We start from the raw sequence: 25570 nt of genomic DNA on the forward strand, positions 1-25570 counted from the left end.
ATAATGGTTTCTGAAACTGTTCATTTTTTTGCGAGATACTTTTATCTGTTTTGTTTTGAGGTTTTTTTCTTGATTTTGTTCCCATTTAGCTATGTTCCACATTTTAAACTTGTAATAAAAAATGACTGCTGAGAATGTGCGAATGTACTTAAATATAAGGGGGGAGAAGAACATATGAGAGAAAATATTTAATGGGATGACTGTTGGCAGGAGCTGAGTTTACTTTAACATGCTTAAAGATGCCAGTTTAAGCTTTGTACTATAAGCTTCTCATGTTGCACCATTAAATGCAGTAGTGTTTCAGGATACACATAAAATTTATTCTCACTTGTAAAATAGAAGTCTTTTGTTAGTCTATTCATCCATTGATCAAAAAGAAAGAAAACTTTTACTATTTTTTCTGGGCAGTTCAAAGGCACCACTGAATATCTGTTTACTTGAGAGCCAAATAATTCCCTTATTCTAAGGCTATAGATTTGGCTCAAAATTGATGATTCCACACTGGAAATCTGCTAATCATCCCTTTGTGTTTTAGTCCTCAGCTGTGTTGTTTCCATAGTAGAAGAAAAAGCATCTTGTTCTTTATAGGAAACATTCTACTAAAACATGGTATCCTGCTGTATGTTGCCAGATGTTGTTGTTACTCCCCCTGAGTATGTTCCAGAACAAGAGTTTGTCATGTCCACTTACCTTTTCCAGTGCTTAGCATTGTCAGTTTTATTTTTACCATAGGAAAAGATGCCTGTTGCCGCAAATGTTTTCAACATTCACTGCAGGTAAATGTCCTGGAAAGAGCCAAGACTGTGGTTTCTTTTTGAAGAGCTGATCTGGTGAGGGTATAAACCCTGTCTTAGAAGAAAAAGGAGACAAAGTTCTTTGGATGCAGAAGGGCTAAGCCCTGGAAATTATTTTTTTTTTAAATAAATTTAAAAATCTATTAATTTCCATTCTTAAGGATTGAAATTTGAGAATTTTTTCATAAAGAATAAAATCAAACATGAGAAGTCTGTCTTTAGTTGTTAGCATTTGAGCTGCAAAACATCAGCCACGCTGTTAGTCTACCAGGAGGTGACATTGCAAGTAAAGATTTCCTACCATCTTTCATGACAGAAGAATGGCATGTCTTTTAAACAAGGTAAATGATAAGGAAAAAAGATAAATTAACATTGCTCAGAATTACTCAGAAACCTGCAACAGTAACAGTATTTTGTGAAATACAAGGTAAACAGCAATAGGAAATACTTGTCTCAGAACTGGGAAGAAAAGTCATTCTATGCACTTATTGGTGGTCAGATATAGATGTGTTTCTGATTGTTTTTTTTGTGCATGATCTCCCGTGTGAAATAAACAATGTCTTACCTGACTGAGAGACAGTAAATGCCTGGAAGTTTTTTCCATGGTTTTGGATCTGGCCTTTGTTGTTGAGTATTTTCAAGACTTCATTGCAACGTGTTTTCTCCTGTTCTATGACATTTTATCAGTGAGCCTGAGCGGAATGTAGGTTTTACCAGGAATACTACTAATTGTCTTAAATATTGTTCATAATTTCTAAACTAATTAATCAGCTATTGTAGAAAGTCATTAAAAATGGAAGGAAAAAAGTAGTCTCAGAAGGCAGTAGAATGATAGGTCCTTCCAGTAAAAGATTTATTTTAGATCCAAAAAGGAAGATCTGGAAGCAAAACCCTCAGTACAAACTAAGCTATAACAAACTTGAAACTATTTTCCTTCTAAACTCTGAGATGCCAAGGTAGTAAAGAACATCTTCTGTTGTAGGACACGGAAGTGTTATGCTAAATTCCACGCTTGTTATTTTAAAGGAATTTAGGAAAAGGCAAGAAAAGTAATTTTCCTCACCTCCCCCTGGCACCCATCAGAAAAGGTAATTTTCTCAGGCAATTGATTTTCCTTGCCCCCTGTTCTAGGGAATATAATGTCCCTGGTTATGGAAAAGCATAACTCGATTGCCAATTCTCTCACAATACCTTTGTCAGTATACTGTCCTCTACACTCCTGAAGTAGGCTTTCATGAATCAGAATTCTGGACAAGACAGAAAAATGCTGATAAAAATTAAAAAAAGGGAGACACCTTCCCTTTTTACACTTCCTCACTGAATAACACCAGTCACTAAATGCTCCAGAATCCTGTCTAAGCAACAAACATGCATCTCTGTGAGAGTGAGCAAGATAAAGGGGAAAAAGTGAGGCATCTCTGTCATGGTAGATTTTACTTTAAGGTGAATTGCTTGTGAATCTGAAGCCAGGAAACGTATCTGCAGTATTTTCATGATAGTCTTCCAGTGTCTTTCTTAAGTTAGTTACATCTTATTGTGTCTCTCGATTTTACTTCTGATCATACCTCCAAAGATACCTGCAACTGTTTCCAGTGCCAGTGCATTAACACTATTTACTTTTTGAGTCATCAATATGTGAAAAGGCTATGAACAATCTGAAGGCAATCTCAAATACTCACTGTATCATGTACTTGAGAACTGCTATTTTAACATCCCTTTCAGAATAAGTTTGTTTATCATCTGGCAACTTTCCTGCGTAGAATGTCACAGGTCTGTTATAAATTGTCCTCCAGTCTTGAATGAGAGCCTTTTTTCACTGTGTTCAGAAACAGGCTATAATTCTAAGTGACAAGAATTCTTAAGCAGATAATACAGCTTTCTAAAATGAAGGGGGGAGTATTTGGGAAACACAAAAAGGCAAAAAAAACAACGACAACAAAACGGTTCAGTGATAAAGAGTCAGAGGTTGATATGGATAGTTTCTGACATAGACTGTGTTTAGATTTCTCCCCCATCTTTCTGCTGCTTCTAGATGAGATTGGCTTGGACAAGAGGTTGTTTAAATGCAGTCTTCTTAGCAAGACATTTTGAAAACTGTAGAAGATAGTTACAGATAGTTCTGTAGAACTTTTAAGGGTGTGGCTGAGTAGTTGTAGACTACAGAATATCAAGATTAAATATTAGGATATTTGACCTTAAAAAATTTGACCTTAAAAATTTTCAGCAAGAAAACACTGAAGATAAAAGCTTTGGTCCTATTAATACTTTAAGTAGATAACTTTTTTTTTTTTCCAATGCTATGCCCTGTTGCTGTAGTTGAGACTCTTTAATGATAACTTACATTCTCGCATGGTTTTACCAGGTCTTTTTGGCTTCAATCTTTAAATCAAAATGAAAAAAAAATTACTTATAATTTGCATTGTTGCTCTCCTTAATGTCTAATTAAATATAGGCAACTGGAGCTTCAGTGCAAATAATTTTCAAATGCAAAACAGAAAACAATCTATCTTCTCCCACTTCTTAAAATACAAATTTTGGTGAAGTGAAGATGCAGACCTTAATTGAACACATGGCTGAAGGACTCAGTGTCCATAATTGCTGAAAGCTTATCTGAGAAGACCATGTGTTACGAGTTGATGTGTTTTTGCAATAATTACATTGTATTCAAGTTTTTAAAGAAAACAATACCTTTGTTTCTACTTAAGTGTTGGATGGAGACTTTCTGGCCTATTCCTTATGTGGAAGAGAATGAGTCACCAGCAAAAGCGAGGAAAAACTGGATGTAGTCACGAATTCTTTACCTTTGGCAGATTTTGGTTTACATTCTGTTTTCATTTTGTCCCAGCAAAACCAGTCTGGTAAATCTGTTGTGCAGTAATATCCAGCAAGGAGAGGAAATTCAATTAAAATAACTCTTCATCAATCCTTATAATTGTCTTCAGGTATTTCGTCATTGCGCTGTTGATAGAATATCTTAAGCCCTTTCATCTAACTGTCAAGAGTTATGGTATTCTTCTTCACAGTCTTTATCTGTAGTATACTGACCTCTGTGCTATAGCATAGCAAGATATATCTGCAGTGTAAAGGAACTTTAGAAAGCCAAGAAATAATTCTAACACATGGAAATTAGAAGCAGTCCCAGACATAGGAATGATATCGTTAAAGAATAAACAAGAAAGATGGATTTTGAAGAGATCATTTTAAGAACGTGAACATCAGGGTGTTCAAAGTTGAAGTCTTCATTTGTTGCCAGATTTAATCTGAGAAAAAATATAAAATGAAGAGTGGTAGGGTTTCAAATAGAGGGGGAAAAGAACTTCTCTTGGAATATCAATGGAATTTTCCGAGAAGGATTATATTGAAGAGAGAAATTGGTAGGGGCAGGTAGATGTCATTTTAGTGCTTTCAGTGTTTACTGTTAGCCATCCATAGGGTTCTTCTCTTTTAGTATGGTAAATGGGAACTTTATTTTGCAAAGCAGTTGTCTGTTGTTCATTACTGCACTGCTGACATGTTTTTTGGTTTTAAGTGCTTAACATCCCTTAAGCTTAGTCATAGCCCTTAAGCTATGACTTGGCCATAGTAAGTATAGTGCCCAGTTAAGTTATTTGTTGTTCCCAGAAAAGCTCGTTCTTTTAGAACCTTTGCATGATTGGTTTAGTATTTATGTTCAGGAAGCTGGGAAGGTAATTTTTTTTTTCTGTTCACCTATGTTTTATCTGCTTTCTGTGGAAACATTGGGTTTAATTAGCATGCTAGCAAATCTCTTCACATGATAATAGCTCTCTTCCAACTTTGCCAGTTGGAAAGACACAGGGCACTGATGTTTGAAGGGAAGGGGCAAGTTCTCTAAATGTTCATTTCATTATGATAAAAGTGAAGAGGGACACAGGAATAGGTCTCATGTCCTGTTTCCCATTTGTCTAAGCAGCATCAATCAGACTTATTACATGGCTCCCTGCTACTTCTGGTTTATGTGTCCAGTTTCCTTGACTATAAGTAGTAGCAGTAGCTTTCACTGTGCCTCAGCTTTCTCACAACCATACTGTGAGAAATCAAAGGAAAAATAATTATATATTACAGTGTTGTGCCATCTAAATGAGACAGGCTTGGACAGCAAAACTGATTTTTATTTTAAGATGAGCACCTCCATTGATTCACTCTGTGATCACACTTGAGTGAAATTATATTAAAATTAATATAAGGCTTCCTGTGAAATTATATTAAAACTAATATAAGGCCTAGTCAATTGTTGACTTGCAGAAGGTAGTCCTGAAACAAAACTCAGAGCTGTAGCTCTTAGTGCTTGTTTGAGTCTATAATTCTGAATTGAAAAGGTGTTCAGTCATGGTGCTGTGTCATGCTCTCCAGAAGTTAAGAATACATCTGTAATGTCCTGTCCTTCAAATGGAGAAACAAAACAGTTTGCATTTCATCCTTACTTTGTTTCTGTGGTTCTCATGTAGTGTATCCATATTCACTAAGAATACTTTCACCTCAAAACTGCTATTTTCCTTTCTCAAGGGAAAAACATAATTGCAAGCAGCAATAGGAAGGCAGACTGTCTCAGAAGTAACTTCTACTTGCCTTCTTACAAATACATTTTTGTGCTTAGGAGGTGGGGGCTTCTTTTTGGAGGAACACAGTTTAATTTCCTTAATCCATGATCAGTGTGCTCTTTCTTAAAATTCTGGTGTCCTGAGAAGCCAGTGCACTCTTAGCTCTTCAGCAATGAAATTGTTTCATGCGCATGGACTAGATTACAGCAATAAGAGGGAGTCAGAAAAGCAGGAACATTTTGTCAGTATGGAACTTAACGTGGGGTCCTCCAAGGTGTATTTGCCTTTCGTGAGGCGCTCAGCAACTTGCAAAATTTGACATGAAATTTTTACAGCTTTCTTCCAAGAAAATGAGGTTTCCAAATATTTTTTGTAGTGTTTTGTCCAGTTTCCTAAAGGGAAGGAAAGTGTTAAATTTTTATTTGTGTACCATTTTCCTTGACTCCCTTGCTGTTCACCTCACTAATCCAGAGGCGTTTGAGCATGGGAGATGTCTGTGTTATTTTGCACTCTCACACAGCCCATCATCTGTCAGGAACTGGAGATTTGTGCCTAGGATTTGTATCATTATCATACTGATAAAGGTTTGGAAGGGCATTGTCTTTGGTGTAGCACTTAAGCCCTAGAAAAGTAAGCTTTTCTAACAAAGAGCTCAGTCAGATGAATTAGCTTAATAAATATTTTGTTGCTAATACACACATGCTTGGATCATATGTGTAGACATATGCACAAATCATTGTCTGCTGATAATTCATTTATGTGGTACGGTTTTAAGCCATCTTTTGAGGCAGAATAAATCATACAGGTTTAGTTTTAAATATTACTGTTTATACACAAAATACAAATCTACCACTTGACAACTAATGTTGAGAGTCATAATAGCTACATTTTTGTACTTCTGGTAATGTCACACTGATTTTCAAGTGGGATCACTAAAGTCTTAAATTAAGGAAAACTGTCCGAGTTTACATTCACGCACAGAAGTTTTGAAAGCTTAGTATAAACTGACACATTACTGGTTCAGTTGAAAGTTTAACATCTGTTTGCAGATCTGTAGTTTGCTAAGAATTAATTTGCTACCTGCTAGTTACTAATTTTAAGAGTGCAGGAGTATAAGTTACTTGACTTGGGTTTTATTTTTATCCTTTGTCTTTACTACATAGCTATATATAATATTAAAAAAAAAAAAACCAAAAGAACCCACACACATACACACCCAAAAAAAAAAAAAAAAAACACAAAACACGTTTTTCACTTTTATCTTTTCTTTTTGTGAATATTTATTTATTTTCAAAAATATTGCCTACTCCAAGCAAGAATTTTATGCAGAAATCTAAAATGAGATTTTAGTAAACTCTGTGATGACAGGACCACTGTGAATTTTTTTGGTGGTAGAAAATCTATCAAGCAAGCAGAAATATAAATACATTGTAGTTAAGCGAACACCAGTTTTGTGAAGGACAACAAAATGCTACCAAAGTTAACAGAATGATAACTTGGTTTGGTTTAGGGTTTTTTTTCTAATTTTTTGTAAATGAGAATGTATTTTTTTATCAGTTTCAGTAACCAAACCTGATCTGTTCACTGCAAAGCAATAGGAATACATTTTCTGTAATAAATGCATCTTTAAAATGCATGCAACCTATTTCAGTTTTCAAATCATACATGAAATTTTCTAATTGTGCTGTAATTACTAAAATGCTAACAAGAATCAGTAACTGCTCAGCTAAAGATCTAACTTGAATGCCTAGAATAATAAGGGGAGAAATATGATAAGTAGTTGTCAATATTAAAAAGCAGGCTGAAGGAGGAAGGCTTCGGGCCTTGTAGTAGGTAGAATGAAACAGCAGATTTCAGTATCCACAATCCTTTCAGTATTAAATTTTCAGTAAAATAAAATTACTTGTATATGAAAACATAGCCTTTCCCCAGCTCTCTTTTTTTTCCTGATCAGCTGATGAAGAGACTAGCAGCTCGCTGCTTTGCTGGCTTGTTAATTTTATCCCCACTAACTGTGATTTCCGATAGCCGGCCTGCTGATAGTGGTAAGGTAAATATCCTTTTTCATTGCCGTCTTGAAGATTCAGTAGAACTACATCACAGGCATGTGTAGGTGTGTAACACATCAAAAGTCAGTGTTCTCCGTGTTTCAGTGTACAACCGAGTGCTTGAGGAGAGCAGTGACATTAACTGTTGACAGCCTTTTGCATACTGTATTTATTATTAGCTTTTGTAGCTTCCAAGATATGCCGAGAAATTTCCTTTTCTTAATCTTTGTTAGCCTCAGTGGTTTATAAAAGCGCATGTCCTGCTTTATCCAGATGAATATTAATGAATTTGTGTGCAGGTTTTTTTTTTCCTTCTCTTTTCTTCATAACTCATTAGATCTCAAGCCTCCTTCATAGTGTTTATCTGAACGCTGTGGAAGCATGATGTAAATTGTCTTTTGATTATTAAGGCCTAGTTTCAGGCTGTCTCTAAGGATTCTGCGTTTGTGTTTGTTCTGTGGATTTGCACATCGGAGGATGCATAGGAAACAGATTTCAAAATCCCACTGGTATTTTTAACATGCCAGGTTGTTTTGTGTTGTGCATTAGGTTTTGTTCACGAAATGTTTTTGAAGAGACATTGTACACAGTTGAGAAAAATTACGTCTGGGTTGTAATCACTTTTTAATATTGATTGTTGTGCTCACATGATCATAAATATTAGCCATGTTTGATGCTGTGGAGAAATGAAGGTAATTGCTTTAGGATTAGAGCTCTTTCAGCTGCAAGAAAGGATTGATTAGCATTTGCATGTACTCAAGGCAATATTGAGGCAAAAGCAACAAATATCAACATCAGTTATATGAAAGCATTAATCAGAAAGCCTTAATTTTAAGATTTTTTGTTTAATTTTTATTTCAATTCTCTTATGATCTGGTATTTTTTATTTCTTTTCTTTTGCTGGCTTTTTCAAATCAAGAAAAGTTCAGCTTCTTGCTTTATAACATGGATCTGACAGTGTATGTGAACAGGTTCCCTTTATTCCTAGTTTGGTTTTTCGTAGCAATTTTTTTATCCCTCTGCGTAGAGCTGCTGTGTCTGGTTAAAAGCATACATCCAGGTAATTGAAACAACTGTTCAATGTCTGTGACTATGTGTGCAGTTTGGTTTTTGGGGTGGGTTTTTTTTCATTCCCATGTTGTGAGTGCTTTTTACAGTAAACGCTGTACTGTCAGTGCTTCTGCCTACCTCCTGGTTACTATTCTAGAAGAAAATGATACATTTTAGAGGTGGTTTTAACAGACCATTTAAAAGTTGCTTAAAACATTTGGAAGAGAAGTTGAGTTGTTACTGCATGAAGTATCTCTGTGTTGTTTGTATGCACAAAGAATTGTGTGTGAGGTGGCTTTGGGAGCTAAGCACAATTTAGATTATCCCGTTTGAAACATGTGATACCAAAGTCTGTTTGGCGTGGAACTATATAACCCAGAACTAACACTGATATGAAAAAATTAATGTTTGTTGTACACTTACTGAGACAATACTGCAGGCTGTGATTTGGTGCGGAATTCAAGGTTCAGATGAACAGTGCACCTATTTAGAGAAAGGACAGTGGGATTCTAAGGACAAATTAATGTTCAGTGTCTCTTTGGTTGCCAGCAACTCAGTTTCTTGTACTCCTGTTTATAAATAAACTGAACATTTTGAGTTGAATTATCGGCATCCTGTGGAGTTGCATTGGGTTTTGTTGTGGTTGGTTTTAAATACAGTTTTTACCTTTGCAATATCTGTTTTGTTTAAAAATCATACTTTTTGAATCCGTGGTTGTCAGGCAATTGAAGACGGCAATTTGGAAGAAATGGAAGAGGAAGTTCGGCTTAAAAAACGGAAGAGACGAAGAAACGTGGACAAAGATTCTGGAAAGGAGGATGGAGAGAAAGCAAAGAAAAGAAGAGGCAGACCTCCTGCAGAGAAGTTGTCACCCAACCCACCTAAGCTGACAAAACAAATGAATGCTATCATTGATACTGTGATAAACTACAAGGATAGGTGAGCTTAGAGATGGTCTCTATCTATTGCATGTCCTCTCTCCCTCTCTACCGATATTGATCTCTGTGTTTTATAACAGTTTCATTTTTTTCAGTCTTCAGAAGGACTTGCTGACACAGCTTTACAGATAAGTAGTTCCACTTAGGGCCTGATCCTGGAAGTCTCAGACTTAGGATATTTTAAGATTCATCTGATAGAAAGTTGTTGAAACACAATTACAAAAAGTAAGCATAGAGAGCTCCTGCTTAGGAGTAAAGTCATTCTGCTCAGAAGGTGTACTTAAGAACATTTAGCTTGAGTGGGATTTTCGTTCAATGTAGTGGTGCAGCATGTGTTGAGATTAATCTTTTCAAAGACATGGCTATCAATGCAAGTTTACATGGGTCTCACCATGACCTGAAAGACTGCCCAGAATGCCTAGGGTACGTATCAGGAGTGTCAGAGCTGCCAAAAGAAAAAGTACAGAACTATTGAGCGTAATACATTGTCCACAGAAGAGATGGATTCTTGTTTGTCAAGCAATTCCTATTTTCAGCTTAAAAAAATGCTAGATAGCTGGACCTCAGGAAAAAAATATTCCTTCTGATCTGAAATGCCATCTGAAGACTTATGTTTTGCAAGTTTTCAGATCGAAAACATCTGTACTTCATGGGCAAGAAATTGAGAATTAGTTCATAACATCTTTGAGTCAAACTTGATTGAGAAAGTTATATTTTAACTCAGCTTCTGTCTGTCAAAAATCAGTAGATCCTTCTCATGTACTTGTCCCATCTTTGCTATACAGTGAATTACTTAAATCATATAAGCACCTTTTATAAACTAAATTAATAATAAATGCATTCAGAGAAAGTCAAGAAGTGTTTGCATTAGGTGACCTGCATAGGTGTAACAAAGTAATTTTTGCCTGTAAACAACTTTCAGTTTGTGACTTTAAATGGCAACTTGCACTTTGCCCTTTTTTGCAGCTACTGTTCTGACTCTACCTGTACAAGGATGACTTCTGTGGTACTTGGCAAAGCACACACTACTGTGATGCATGACTCTTTTGGCACATAACTGTTACAGTGAACCTTTCTGTGATCTGTGGGCTCTGTCTAGAGCACATCCTAAAGTTTGTTGGAACAGCATTCACAGCAACAAATATGATGAGGAGGAAGCTGACTACCATCTCAGTGTATTTGGTTGACTGTGACTCCCAACTAATAAAATAGCTGAGAAGGGAGGAGTGTTTAAGTTCAGGTATTCCAGTCAGGGCTGCAAGGATTTTGCATTCTCGGCCTTGAGCCTTGTCCTGAAGCTAAGCACTTCTTATCAGGATGCCTATTTCTTACTTTTAAAATAGCAAGCGGAAGTTACTTCTGCTAGCCTCCAGTAGGGGATAGCTACTGATAGTAACTGATAGTTACTAGGGAGGTTAAAGATTTTTGCCTGACGTTTGTGCCCCAGGAAGTTCCTATTTGATTTCTGTCAAAAAAATTAACCACTGATCTATTATGTAGTTACAAGGCATACTGTTCCCTCTCCCAGGAGCCCACATCTATGCAAGACAGATTGTTCCCAATTTAAAAACTGTATGAAGCTCTATTCTGTAAGGAATTAAAGATGCCTGTTAAAGTGAGGTATTCAGTGCTATGAGCTATACAGAGGAGTTCCAAGTTTCTGCGTTCTGATTTTTTTGTGAGCTAACATCAAACCACTCAATCCTGTGAAAGCTGGGACAGAACAGAACTGCACATTTAGGCATCAGGAAACTACAACGTCTTAAAACTCTTTGGAGCTAACTTTGCTTTACAGTTCAATTACTATTTTCAGGATTTGCCACTTTAGAATTAAGTGGATTTTAGGTGTTGGAACCCCTCAGCTTTGTTGGGGGTTCATGTTTGTTCAGCTCTGGGCTTTTGTGTGTGTGAAAGCAATTGGGGCAAGTATAGAGGGACAGGTTAATTGGAAGAAAAGTAGGCCATGAGCTTCATCTGGGGAAAAAAAATGGGTTTTCTTGTATTTAGTATTTGAATGCTTGAAGTCATCTTTGTCTTTAGCTAAAATTTTCAGTGCTAATAGATGATTCATCTTTTCTTCATGGTAAGTCCAGAGGGCTGATTCAGACTATGGAGAACTGATTGTGTCCCAGAAGGTGGTCCAGTGATACCTATCCAAAATCTTACTGACTTTGGCCTGAGTTACTTTGTCAAAACCAATTCTACAATCTTTAGTAAGTTTTGTTGTAGTTTAAAGGGCAGCATGCAAAAGAATCAAAGGAATACATTACTAAACTAATAAGCCTCTGCATGCTTTAGCTCATGTTTTCCCTTACTTTTGAGAAATACAGAAGTACGTCCTTGTAAATACAGAACGACTTCTCTGTTCTTATTAAAATCTTTCTTTAAAAGAAAATTAAAATCTGTGGTGCTCACAAAAATCTGGAGTACCAGTTGGCTGCTTTTCTGTGGCGACGCTGTATAATGTTGCTGCAGGGAAGGATTCTCCAGTGCTTTCCTAACTGTCTAGTACTTACTCCACTTCTGTTGTAGGCAGCTGGGGACAAGTATCATCCTTTCCTTCCTTATTTAAGAACCATCCAAAAAGATAGGCTGGGTTGTCCATGTCAAGGAAAGCTAAAGGTTACAACAATACAAACAATAAGCTCTAGGAAATTGAAGTTTGAACCACATGATTATTATGTAAAGGTCAAAACGCGTTCAAACAGACATATTAGCAACATTTGAGGTAAATGTTCAGTGTGGAGAAATACAGCATATGATTGTCTGAAAAGGAAATTCAGAGGTAGTTATCCAGGTATTTGTAAAGCTGAATTAAAGAACTCCATGCGAGAGTGGAAGTTAGCATTTAGGTTGGTTTGCTGTTTATCTTTGTTGTGTCGTCAGTGCAATTTCAACCTTTTATTTAGATTTTTTTCTTATGCAGTGCAGTATAGCAACTCAGCTACTTCCTTTTATTCCCATCATGAATCCCAAAATTTTAATGAAACATTACGTTGACAATGTGTTTAATAGTTCTTAGAGAGCAATTTTTAAGTAAAAGCTGATTTTCTTTGGATCTTTCTAGAGAGCTAGGAATATACTGAAGGAGAGAAAACTGCAGTGAGATTTGACTTGACCGGCAGCCAGCATTAGTTTCCTGAAATTATGGTACCTGGGGTGTGTCCCATATAATAAAGAAAATAGTTAAAAAAGAGAAGAAGTACAAAGATGCAAGGCGCTGTGAAAATGTACGACTTGGACTTTTTAGATGCCTTTGGTGTGAGAGTTGTTGAGGTCCTTGTCAAGTTGACTATACTTGCATCTTGCAGCCTGTTTTGCTTTGGATTCCAGTGTTGGGAGATGCACTTCAAGCTTTTCTTCGTGTTGGTAGGCATTTCTTTATCTTATCTGTATATTTGTCCTTGTTAACTGGAAACAGATAGTGACACCTCAGTCTGAAGAACTGTAGGGTTTATGCTGCAAATCATTAAGTAAAAATCACTATTGAGGTCACTTTTTAAAGGCACCTTGCTTTTATTACTCAGTTTTCAGTATCAAACCATAAAACATGCCAACTGTAGATACAGAGCAGTACTTACAGATGGAGATCCTTTTTTACTCTTCTGTACTGCTTTGCTGTCATAGGTAAAGCTGAATTAGTCTATGTTTCATCTTAATGGTTTAGAATGGAGAATAGGTTTAATGAAGCAGAAGTAAGAGAGAAGATATGGTCAGCATGCTCTGACTTCTAGTCATCTGATCTAGTGAAAGATGTCCCTGCCTACCCACAGCAGGGAAGTTGAACTAGTTTATCTTCAGAGGTCCCTTCCAACCCAAACCATTCTATGATTCTGTGAGTTTGGTAAAGCACTTTTTAGGGCATCACAGGAAAATTATAAGCTAATATGAAAGAAAGAGTAGATTAATGAGTAAGCTCACTAATCTGAGTGAAAACAAGCAAAAATATATAATTGAAGGCACTGTTAAAAAAGGAGCTGTTAAACTGGAAAGAAGATACCACAAAAGTTCTTCAACCATTGGTGTTGGCTTACATCACAATATATTTATTATATTTATTAAATGAGGAATGTCCTAGCCAAAATCTAAAATGTTATAATATCAATATTGGCATGATACTCACAGCAGACTGGACACAGTTAAGTCTGGAGTAAAAGAAATGGCATGAAATACAGTACCTCAGAGTGCATTATATGGTACTTACAGACTTAAAATAGGGAACTTCTCTTTTGGTTCAAGTATCAGTTCAAATGGAACTGAAAGAAAAATAATTACCTGGGCAGAGAAATTACTGATCAAAGCCAACTACAATCCATCAGTATTGTCCAGCCATAAGAAGATAGGAGCTTCACACAGACACTATTGCCTGTGTGGATGTGGAAATACTCATTATAAGTGTGTGTCCTTGTATGTGACACTGTTAATGCTTCTGAGTTGCTGTATGCTTTTCCTTTCAAAAAAGATGAGTTTACACTGTGACAAGTGTAAATAATTATTTCAGTGATAAGTAGCTTGGGAGAGCCTTGCAAGAGGAAACAGGTTGGTTTGTTTATCCAAACATAGCACAATCTTGAGAGGGGAAGATGATTGCTCTCAGTAAATTCACTGAAAAGAAGGGAAGCCTAAACACAAGAAGAGTCTAGAAATATGTAAAAATACAGGATGGTGGCCACAATATATGAGCATATATAAGCAATGCTTATATATGAACATATATAAGCATTCCTTAGTTCATACAAGTTATTAATTAAAAGTTGTGGAACCTTTCCGTATGAAGTAGTGGGACAGAAATAACTAAGTAGATTTAGCCTTGGATCCTTGATTGAAAATCTTACATACGATTATTTACAATACCAAGACCTTAGATTGAAGGTCCTGGAAGCACCTTTCCAGTTACACATTGATCCCAGTTCTCCGAAACAAAGTATGTGCATCATCTTTGCAGACGACTTTTGCAATAATACATATTAATCTGAGATTTTTGTTGCAGTTATTTCTTAAACTAAGATTTAGGTACCTCTACAGCCCTGTAACTTGTTGTAATCTTGCAGTGTAAAACACCTTTTTAGAAGAGAGCAAGTTGGAATGCATCAGTCCAGCATTATTGTCACATGTTTTTCCAGTTCCGATGCTTTTAATCTGTCTTTCCTTCCCTCTAAAATAGAAACAATTATTGTAGACTCATGTGTGTAATATTTATGTTATGCTTTCAAAAAACAAGATCACAGAATCACAAAATGGGCCAGATTAGAAGGGACTGTAGTGGATCATCTGGTTCAACTTCCCTGCTCAAGCAGGGTCATCTTAGAGCACATGGCCAGGATTGCATCCAGATGGTTCTGGAATATCTTCAGTGAGAGAGACTCCACAACCTCTCTGAACAGTCTGTTCCAGTGCTCAATCACCTGCACAGGAAGTTCTTCCTCATGTTCAAGTAGAACTTCCTGTGCATCAGTTTCTGCCCATTGCCTCTTGTCCTGTTGCATGGCATCACCAAATCAGTTTGGCACACAAAAAGTAGTTTGCATGTTCAGTAAAATGCTTGAAAGCAGGAACAATTTTACTGGATTTTTTTACGAAAAATTTTACATTTTTCGTATGCCGAATTTGAGCCCCAGCTGCTGAGTTTTCATTATGCACATGCAGACTTAGTCTCCCAAACAATCTTTTTCCTCTTTTGAAGTTTTATGTCAGAGCAAGACAAACTGTTAAGTGTTAGTTACTTTTTCCGATTGTTAAAATTAAGTGGAGAAAATGAATGATACTTTGTTCCAGCAGGACTAGGAATGTGATTGACCTCATGGACTGTCAGCACTGGTGAGGCCACACCTCGAATCCTGTGTTCAGTTTTGGTCCATTCACTCCCAGAAGGATACTAAGGTGCTGTAGTATGTCCAGAGAAGGGCAACAGAGCTGATGAAGTATCTGGAGCACAAATCTGTTGAGGAGCAGCTGAGAGAGCTGTGGTTGTTTAGATTGAAGAAGGCTGAAGGGGGGATGTTAGCACTTTCTACAACTACCTGAAAGGAGGTGGTTGCAAGGTGGGGGACAGCCTCTTCTGCCTGGTAACAAGTAAGAGAACAAAAGGAAATGGCCTCAGGTTGCCGCAGGGAGGTTTAGATTGGATACTGGGAAAAACTTCATTGAAAGGATGGTCTGGCATTGGAACAGGCTGCCCAGGGAAGTAGTTAAGTCACCATCCCCAGTGTTGAAAAATCATGTGGATGTGGCACATAGGGACATGGTGTACTGGTAGACTTGGCAGTGCTGGGTTAATGGTTGAACTGGATGATATTAGCGGTCTTTTTCAACCTAACCAATTTTGTGAGTCTGTGATTCATAGCTTGTAATCATTCAGCTTCCTTACAAACCCACTGTTCTCTTCTGCCTTGCCTCAGAGTTTGATGTTTCCTGTCTAGGTGCCGGTTTGATGCTACCCCTAGTTTGCATTAGCTTTGCTTAAATAGCAACAGCTGAACACAGGAGTCCCAGGATGCTGATAGCTCTATGTCATACAGAGTGATTTTCATTTGTGCTCTGCTTACTGTTTGCTCTGTTCATAGATTTAAAGTAAGGACTTGCATGGTGTACTGGTTAACTTCACAAAACCTCCTCCCAGTATTGGATAGCTGTTGACTGCATTTTAATAAAGCTGATAAGAAAACTGGAAGGTGGAGTTGTTGTGCCTTTTTCCTGCTTGGCAAGAGGCTACACTTGTCTGTGGTGCTTAGCATTTTGATCACTGCATCATTAAAGCCAACATGTTTAAATTTGTGCCCATAGTACTCTAATTTTGATGACACAGCTCAGGGAGAGAGTATTTTTCCTGTATGTGAAATGGATTTTATTCAGACTATTTTCAGCTGTTTTCTCAAGTTGCCAGTTTTTAACTGTTGTAAAATGAAGAGTAGTATAATTAGCCATCACTAATCTAATGAATAATTAATTATGCCAACTGATACTCTTGGATATTCAAACACACAAAGTAAATAATTCTTATTTATAGCCAAGCCCAGGTTATGGAGTACATAGCCATATGTCAAACCCAGGAATTATATGTTTAACTTTTTTTGTCCACTTCCATTCAATGATGGGGACAAGTCCACCATGTATTACTGCAGTCAGTTCCAAAAAGGAACCATTAAGTACATTTAATGAAAATTAGTAATCTCCCTACATAGCTGGTTTACTGTTGTTGTTAAATAGCAAGGAACCACCTCACTATGTCAGCTCTTCTAATTCTCCTCTCCCACACTCATTTGTTTTTTTTTAAATGCATTCTTGTGAGTTGCATTTGATTTAAAGTTATACTTACCAAGGCATGGTTCTGATTGTGAGCATTCAGGCAAGGGTGCAGAACGCTTCATTCTACCCACTCAAAATTGAATTTCAGTATTGTTAAAAGTTTGAAATTTGCCAGAAGTACAAGAACATGTTGAAGTTTCGCCTTCATAGTTGTCTCTCCTTTTGATTTCAAAGGAGAAAGAGTACTAATACTTCTGTCAGGTCTGTGGCAGCTTATTTCTGGCCAAATACTGCTAGGGAAAATAAATACAAAAAGAGCCTTGTACAAATGACGTTCCTGCATTTCATTTCACTGAAGATAATACTGACTAAACAGGTGGAATTATACGCTGGTATGCACCTTGTAAGCAGTTTGACAAAACTGAGAGAAAATCGAAACACTGAGCACAAATATTTTTCTAACCAAAAATATTTTTTAAATGAGAAGTATTTCTTAATGATTTTTTAACTTGCACAGCATGCAAGTATTTTTAACATGAGCAAACACAGGACTAGCATGGTAAACTGATGCAGTAGCAGTGAACTGTCACTCACAGTTCTTTTGCAGTCAGGTCTTTTAATTTATTCTGGTCCTTCTTCCTTTCAGCACGTAGCCTGGTAGTTGCTAGGCAACCATAAGTGATTTTTACTGCGCATGATTTCTATGTGGTAGTTGTTGTGGTTATTATTTTCTAATTACATAAGCGGGGACAAGGATTAAAATCAGAGTTGTATTAATAATTACCAATTTTCTCCTACTGTATCTGCAACACAGCAGTTTGAGATTATGTTAGAAAAGAGCACATTTTTTTATAGTATGGATGCACATATACAAAGAGAGTGTAAGATAAACAGTACTTCTTTGTGAGAGTAGGTTCTATAAAAAGGATAGAATAAGCTACTATTGATCTGAGTAGACAAAATCATGCTCTAGTGTTCTGTCTGTTGTGTATTTCATGCCCTTAGTGCTTTTGCTTTCATTGCCTTAGAAGATTCTCAGTAATTAATTATATCAAGCAAAAGCTGGAAGGTTTTCTCTGACATTCCTAGTTAGTAAAATGTGTGAATAAATCACAGTTGGCTGGTTCTGTACCAAAAAATATAGCTGTTTAATAATTTATTACTGTTGTATTTTTAAAATAAAATACAGTATGAAGGTGATTGTGTGTATATAAAAAGAGAACAAAATACAGCCATGACATAAAAAGCTATAATCATCAAGAGCTCTTTCAATAGGACAAATATACTAACCATGTTTTAAAATTTGATCAAAATTATTTTATTAGTAGCTGTTTCCTTTATGCTGAAGTCATTCTGTTTGGTATTAGATTCTGAACTGCAACTGAAGAAACACCAGCTTCAATGGTTTAGTAATTTTACTCATATAGATATTTCTTTTAAAGCTGCTGAGATTCAAACAGGGCATTGATAACTCAGTCCTTCTGCATAGCCAATCCCCATTCAAACTGTGCAAAGGTGCAGGAAGGTAAATTACAGTGTGCTGTGTAATGATGCAACAGGATACTGCTTTGCTTTTCCTCAGGATCAGTGCCTTGCATATATAAGTTGTGTACTGATCACTTAATGAATAGCTGAATTCCTCCTGGACTTTTTTTTTATGATCATAAGTAGTCTGAATGTTTCACAGATATAGAGCTTCTTTCACATCATTTTATTCTCGTTTTACAAATGGAGAATAGGAACTTAAATTTCAAGATACCATTTGGGCACCAGAGATCTGATTTCTGGTGTTCTTAGTGTTGTATATGTTCAGAACAGATTTCACTGATCTCAGTTGCAGCTGTGACTGCTCAACATTTCCCTCTATTAATAAAATAAAATAAAAAAGGTCCTCAATTTGCAAAGAAATAGAAACACATTGATTTAGCCAGTTGCACAGTGTGTACTTAATGCATTGCTTTTCCTTGTATTGCTTCCAGTTTCACTTTGGGAGGGCAGTCTGTGATGAAGACTGTCATGTGGCGTGACAGTCACGCAGGTCATGAACAAGATTGGTGCCTTTAAATCCGTAGTATAAACACTTTGACAGGAGAAGTATGAAAGTAATGAATTTGTGACTCTGTACCAAAGATGGCAGGTGCAGTGGCCAGAATTCCAGAATTCTTTGCTTGCAGGAGAGAAATAGTAAGACTTGTCATTTTATGATTTGCTCTGTTTCAGTAACAGGGTGCTTCCCAAATAAATTAGATCTCTTGAGTGAAATTGCTAGTAGCTACCACTGAGGTGTGAGTGGCATCTTGGAGTATCTATCCCAAGAGCTCTTTGGGGTAGACCTCACTGTCATCTTTCCTGGCTGAGATGCACCGTACACCCACCGCCTTGTCTCACCCTGCAGCAGCACACCCCGGAGTGCCCTCAGGCATGTGCCGTAAACTTGCTGGGATCGAGGAGTTACTGATGAGCAGGCAAGGGGAGCGGCTTCTGCTGCTGCAAGTCAGACAAAAGTTATCAGGATGAGACAGAGGCTTTTGGTTTCTCAGTCTGAATTGTATGAAAAAATATTCTAGCTGCTAGTTGGTGCCCAGGATATTGGTGGAACAACACTAATTAGCAGTCTGCAGTTAGAGCATTTACGCTGTTGTCCCCTCTGATGCAAGGAGCACCATTGTCCCAGGACTGTGCGGAGAACAATAAAAAATTGTGAATTAGGTGAGCACCAGCTAGTTAGGAAATGAGGAAATCTGTTTATTCCTACTTATTCATTATTCTCTTAGTTACATAAGAAAAATAGTACCTTCTCAAATTCTAGTGTTATTTCAGGCATTAAGAAATGCATAAGGTATAGTAAGCATTCATTACTTCCATAAAGGGCAGAGCTGTTATGTGCTTTTTATCGTCCTTATCCTCCACTGCAGAATTGCTTCAGTTAACTTTCAATTCAGTTTTAGTGTAATGTGTCTCATAAGATCCTACAGCACTCTGGAGGATGACTGTGAGAGAGAAGCTGAGGTGGAGACCAGGACTTGGCAGCCTTCTTGCCCAACTCTGTGGTATTCCTGAGTTACCATCTGAAGATGCAGCTGAGAAAACAGGGCGTTTTTGGAGTAGCTGTGAGAGAAGGAAGCATTTGAATGTGAACTGGGAAATGCTCATGAATGCTATGTGCGGTGAACTACCGTTCTTCACAGCAGAGCTTTTTTCTGCTCCTTTGTGAGAAAAATGACAGGCATGCGGGGAAAAAAACCAAAACAACTAAGTCCATAAGTACCTTCAACACATTTCCTCTCCAGGTGACTTACAGTCATGTATTATATTGGAAACCACAATTAAGAAGATTTTAAAAAGACCCTCAACTTGAAAGTGTTAAAATGGCTATTAAAAAAGGATAAACTATGTGAAATATGGGAATCTTAGAAATTCTGAACACCTATAAGTAAGTGATAGGCAATGTTCCTCGAGTATGAAAGTTTTATAAATAACCTATCAGTTTATTTCAAATGACTGAAAGAGTACGAATTGCAGTAGTGATTTTCACTATAGTTGCAATGATCTTCCCAAAAGCCCTATAGTAATTAATAGAAAAACTAGACTAACATCTCGTTAGTCCAGTAGCAGTCAGCATATAGTATAATGGAAATCAGTATGAACAAATGGTGTGCTATGATGAGGAATTACAAAGCCAACTATAAAGTGATGAAGAAGAAGATAAACTGAAGAGTGACAGAAGGGACACTTCTGATCAAATCCTGATCCCGCTTCTGTAAAGCTTATACATAATGATCTCAAATGATGATGATAACTTAGGACAACACTTTTAAATTGTAAATTAATTATCTGTATCAAATTTAAAAATCAGGGGTCAGTTTCTAATTATTTGAAAAAAAATTATTTTATTTGTTTTTATTTGTGTTTATGTGTTTTTTGAGAAAGTTGAAGTAGTTCTTTTCATTATGGTTTGTTTTTCTCAACAGTTCAGGACGGCAGCTAAGTGAAGTCTTCATTCAGCTCCCATCTCGGAAAGAATTACCAGAGTATTATGAATTGATTAGAAAACCAGTTGACTTCAAAAAGATAAAGGTAGGAACCGCTTTTGGAAGTGGAGATTTCTCTTTTTGTTTTTATTATGCAAAAATGTGGGCATAAAGACATCTTTAAAATGGCAACATGAATATTGCATGTACCTGTATTTGTGGCATTAATTTTAAACATTGTTACACACCATTTTAGTAATTTTGTTTAGTGTATATTACAGTGTCATTTCAAAGTCAAATCAAACTGTAGCAGTGTGACATGAATGGCACTCTGCCGCAGACCGAAGAGGGGATGGGACACAAAGGTGGGATGCAGGTAGAATGCTTTATTCACGTGTGTATGCTATCTTTTATCAGCTTGGGAGGGGAAAGGGCCAGAACATAGGGTGGAGCATGAGACAGACAAGCGGGGGGCCAAACCAGGATAGGGACACATGGGCAAAAGAGGGAGGAACCAGGGAGAGAAGGGGCGGATGGAGGCTGTCCCCTCTCTGCAGCTTCTCCAGCCAATCTGCAGAGAAACAGAGGAGCAGGGAGGTGGACAGGCCAGGACATGCCCAGGAAATATAAATTCTGGGGAAGCATACAATGTGTATATACATAATAACTGTAAAGTCTGTATCACAAAGTCCGTTCAACCGCTGTACATCTCCTTCCACTCCTGAGATTTTCCCCATTCCTGGTCCCTCACAGCACTCTCAGAGATGACATCTAGTGCCTTTTTTGCAAAGACTTGATTTTGACTTGGTGAAAACACTGTGTTTGTGAAGATTTAGTGGTTCTAGGGGAATACAGTCAACCCTAAATTTAAAATCATAGAATCATAGGTATCTTGAGTTGGAAGGGGGACCCGAAGATCACTGAGTCCAACTCCTGGCCCTGCACAGGACCATCTCCAAGAGCCACACTGTGTGCCTGAGAACACTGTCCAAATGCTTCTTGAACTCTGTCCGGCTTGGTGCTGGGACCACTTCCCTGGGGAGCCTGTTCCAGTGCCCAAACACCTGCTGGGTGAAGAACCTCTTCCTGATATCCAGTCCAAAGCTCCCCTATCACAGCTTCAGGCCATTCCTTCAGGTCCTGTCACTGGTCACCACAAAGAAGATATCAGTGCCTGCCCCTCCTGGTTCCCCTCACAAGGAGGTTGCAGACTGCAATGAGGTTTCCCCTCAGTCTCCTCTTCTCCAGGCTGAACAGACCAAGTGAGCTCAGCTGCTCCTTGGATGGCTTCCCCTCTAGACCCTAGCTAGCATCATATCTTGGAACAGCCAGGTCGGATCCAACCAGTTTAGTAGATGAGGTTTAGGCAGCATGTTGCATGTTAAGTGATATCATAATTCTATAACTTTCATTTGTGTCACAGCTTATTTTGTTTCCTTGCTAGAAAGAAGAAAACTGGAACTTCTTGTACCAAAAGAGCTCCATTTTTCTTCCTTTTAACCCTTCCAGTTCATATAGAAATTGCTTCTTTTTTCTCTGTTAACTTGATGCATTTTTTGAGTAATATGTTAACATCATGGTTGAAGACTTTGTTTTAAACAGATACTTGTTTTGATGCTTAGGTAAAATTTTTAAAGAGAAATCTTTTCATGTGTTGAATCAAATATTAAGTCAGTGTCTTGTCTGCTGTTTTTCTTTCTACACCAATACTTGTCTTCATTTCCTCAATAAATGCAACAGGAAAGAATTCGCAACCATAAGTATCGGAGTCTTGGAGACTTGGAGAAAGATGTTATGTTGCTGTGTCACAATGCTCAGACATTCAACTTGGAGGGATCACAGGTCTGAATGAATTAATTTCTGTTAAACATACAGGTTTTCCCTACCTAATGTTTTTAGTGCTTGTTGATTATTATTTTTGTAAATAAACCCTATGGTTTAATTCTTACATCAAATAGAAAAAAAATGCCCACATTGTTAGAATCATCCATGTTAGAATTCACTGGACACAGATGCAGTGTGTGTATGCAGAGAAATTGTTTTTTACTTTAATTCTGAGATCAGTTTTTTCTGCTCTGTGTGTACTTTAAAACTGCAGTAAGACAATTTGAATGCATGGTAAAAGGTGATGTGTGTAGAGTAATACATCAACTTAGATTTCCACAGTGGATCACAGAAGGAGCAGATGTAACAATACAGCTTAGGACAGGATGTTGAGGAAATACTTCATGGTGAGCTCTTCAGTTTTGCTAATAGAAGATACAAATTCAAGGTTTGTCCAGTAGTAAAGATGTGTGTATGAAGCTTTATACCCTCTGAACCCTCTGGTTTTTTTCAAAAATTTTTTTTTATTGTTGAAAGGTCAGTGTCCGTTTTTAGAGACAATAATAATAAATCCCAGATGAGTCTCAGAGGTTTAGAAGGCAAACTCATCTCAAATAGATGTTGTACACACATGAATGGGCTTGGTGGTGTGAATTCAGAACAGGATACTAACACAGAAGGATACTAACAAAAGGGAAAGACTACAAGATCTGGATGAGAAACTAGAAAGTTTTCTCACCATACAGTGAAACATAGTCTTGGGTGATTATTTTTATAGACGAGGTTCAAAAAGTGTAATGGCAATACAGTATTAAATTGAAGCAGAGAACATGAAGACAGCTCCCATAATGTGCAAGAGGGAAAAAAAAAAAGATGTTAACAGAAGCCTAAATAAAAGTAAGCTGAAGGGTGATGCTTCCCATACTAATGCATCCTTCAAATTTCTAAACATTAGTGATTCCTTTAGCTGAACTGAGGAGTTTATATTAAAATTTGAGAATTAAAAATGAGTATGCAATTTAGGATTGTTGGATTCAGCTCATAATTTTGTTATTATTTTTGATATCTAGAGACAAAAAATGTTTTCTGTACATGTGGTGTTTTTACTGTCTTCAGTTACATGAAAACAACCATAAATAAAGCAACTGAAAGTATCTCAATAAGACAATTAATGATGGTAGAAAGCTTGGGACAAAGTTTTGTTACATGTCCAAATGTAAATTTTCACTCTACTGTTAGTCATAGAGCAGTCAAACAGCTATAAATATCTAATTATAACAAGTGGGGAAAAAAAGTGAAGGAAAGTTAATACCAAAAAGTGTGGCTGAGACTTCAGAAAATGGTAAAAGTTGATAGAAAAGGTAAAAAGAGGTAAAGAAAAATCAGTAGTGAAATGGGAAAAATAATAAAATTATTTTCATCAGAGTGACTGAAGTTGCTCATGGGATATTGGTCTCTTGTTAGACAAAGGTGGTAAAATTGGCAGTAAGCCTGAGTAGATAGAACTGTCAGTAGATATTGCTACTCTGTTTGGAAATAGCTCAACATGTATCAGAGTGTTGTAGTATTATTTTCTGCTCCAATGAACCAACATTAATTACCTGACCTAGGGTTTTTATATCATGAAACCCAAATAACAAACATGTAGCTAAGATTTTATTTTAGAATTTTTTCCTCTGTGAAGTTCTCACACCATTCATTTTTATTTCCCCTGAGTTGCAGGACACTTCTGCAGTAGTCCTCCAGTTTTCAGGGCTACCTTGCTACCCTGTGTTCTTTCTAGTAGTTCAGGTCTTAGCTCTGACATACCAATTCACATCAGTAAACTAGATTAGTTGTGTATGCACTCAAAAACAAAGGGCTAATCGAGGTAGTTGTTTAAGCACACAGTGACTGCAAGTGTTCTCTTAGTATGATGGATGCTGCTTTTCCTTGAAGCAAAGCAGTTACATCTGAGATGGAACCTTATGAGGGGTTTTCAGGGATAGAGCGACTTCATGGGTTAAGGCTCTTGTCCTCAATGCAGCCTCAGTGTTTTGAAAAGTTTTTTGTGTTGTAATGGTTGAATGAAACAGACGCATAGTTAAAAATACTTTATATCTCTTGAAACAGATATTTGTCATGAATGTTGTCATTTGTCATGAAGTTCTGTTGTCATTGCTTTTCCCTTTATGAAGGGATTTTTTGGAACCTGTTGGGTTTGGATTTTCATCAAAATAATAAAATTTGCACAGCTTTTCATGAAGCAGCTCCAGGGTTTTTTGTGTATCAAAAGAGATATCAATATTAAAGATAATTCCATATTAAGAAGGTTAAAATAATTTTTAACCCCCCTCAGTTTACTTGGGAAATTCTGTTTGAAAGTCTGGGTCATAGTTATTTCCTAAATATGTAGTGAACAGCATTAAAAAAGTACAATGTTGTACATTGCCTTTAATTCTTTTTTCTTAGAAAAGTGTTTTGTCTGAGAAAGAACAGAAAGTTAGTTGAAAGAGCCATTCCTATGAACAATTGAATACTCTAGGCCTATTCATATGAAAAATAAATGGTTCTCAGAGGAACTTGGCGGCTTCTCTCAATAGCTGACTTGAAAAGAAGTAGTTATAAGAGAAAGTCAGTTATTATTTGACTTCGAGGAAGGAAGCTCTGGAGTCTCACAGCTCACTAATGTCATAAGACAATATGAGAACAGCCTTTCCAAGGCATTAATGATTGTTTTATTTATATATAATTTTATATATATATTTTACCATGATCAAGGGCAGTCAAACATCTCATAACAAAAAGTACAGCAGCACTTGCAGAATGGGGAAAAGTCCACAGTGAGAGGCAGTTTTTCTGAGAAGGACTTGACAATCAAGTGAAAAATGGGAATTGCATATTCCATGTAAAGTATTCTGAACAAACTTTTTCTAATTTGGTTTATTGAACCTACAAAATATTGGAGCAATTTTATCAGGTTTAGCATACAGATTGTATAATGGCAGCCAAAAATCCTCCTATTATCTTTTTTACAAATACCAAGTGTCCCTTTATACAAGAAAGTATGTCATTTAGCCAGAGGAGTAGTATGACAGCCAAGGTTGTTGACGATGATAAAATTAAATGCAGTCTTTGAGTCTGTACTCTTCTATTAACTAT

At 36.9% G+C, this 25570-nt stretch overlaps 1 protein-coding gene across 6 annotated transcripts in view; it reads left to right on the forward strand.

Annotated features, from left to right (window-relative positions):
* SMARCA2 (SWI/SNF related, matrix associated, actin dependent regulator of chromatin, subfamily a, member 2) overlaps positions 1-25570 on the forward strand; it is a 119320-nt gene that overhangs the window by 89968 nt on the left and 3782 nt on the right. For 5 of the 6 annotated variants that reach the window (XM_064641635.1, XM_064641638.1, XM_064641636.1 and 2 more), the window contains 3 exons: positions 9173-9390; positions 20606-20711; positions 22346-22447. In XM_064641635.1, the coding sequence (XP_064497705.1) occupies positions 9173-9390; positions 20606-20711; positions 22346-22447 (426 nt within the window). Of the gene's footprint in view, positions 1-7295; positions 7404-9172; positions 9391-20605; positions 20712-22345; positions 22448-25570 lie in introns of those variants that run through there. The other variant, XM_064641640.1, reaches the window with a different exon arrangement.

Source organism: Pseudopipra pipra, chromosome Z, assembly GCF_036250125.1.
Source record: "Pseudopipra pipra isolate bDixPip1 chromosome Z, bDixPip1.hap1, whole genome shotgun sequence".
NCBI lineage: Eukaryota > Metazoa > Chordata > Aves > Passeriformes > Pipridae > Pseudopipra > Pseudopipra pipra.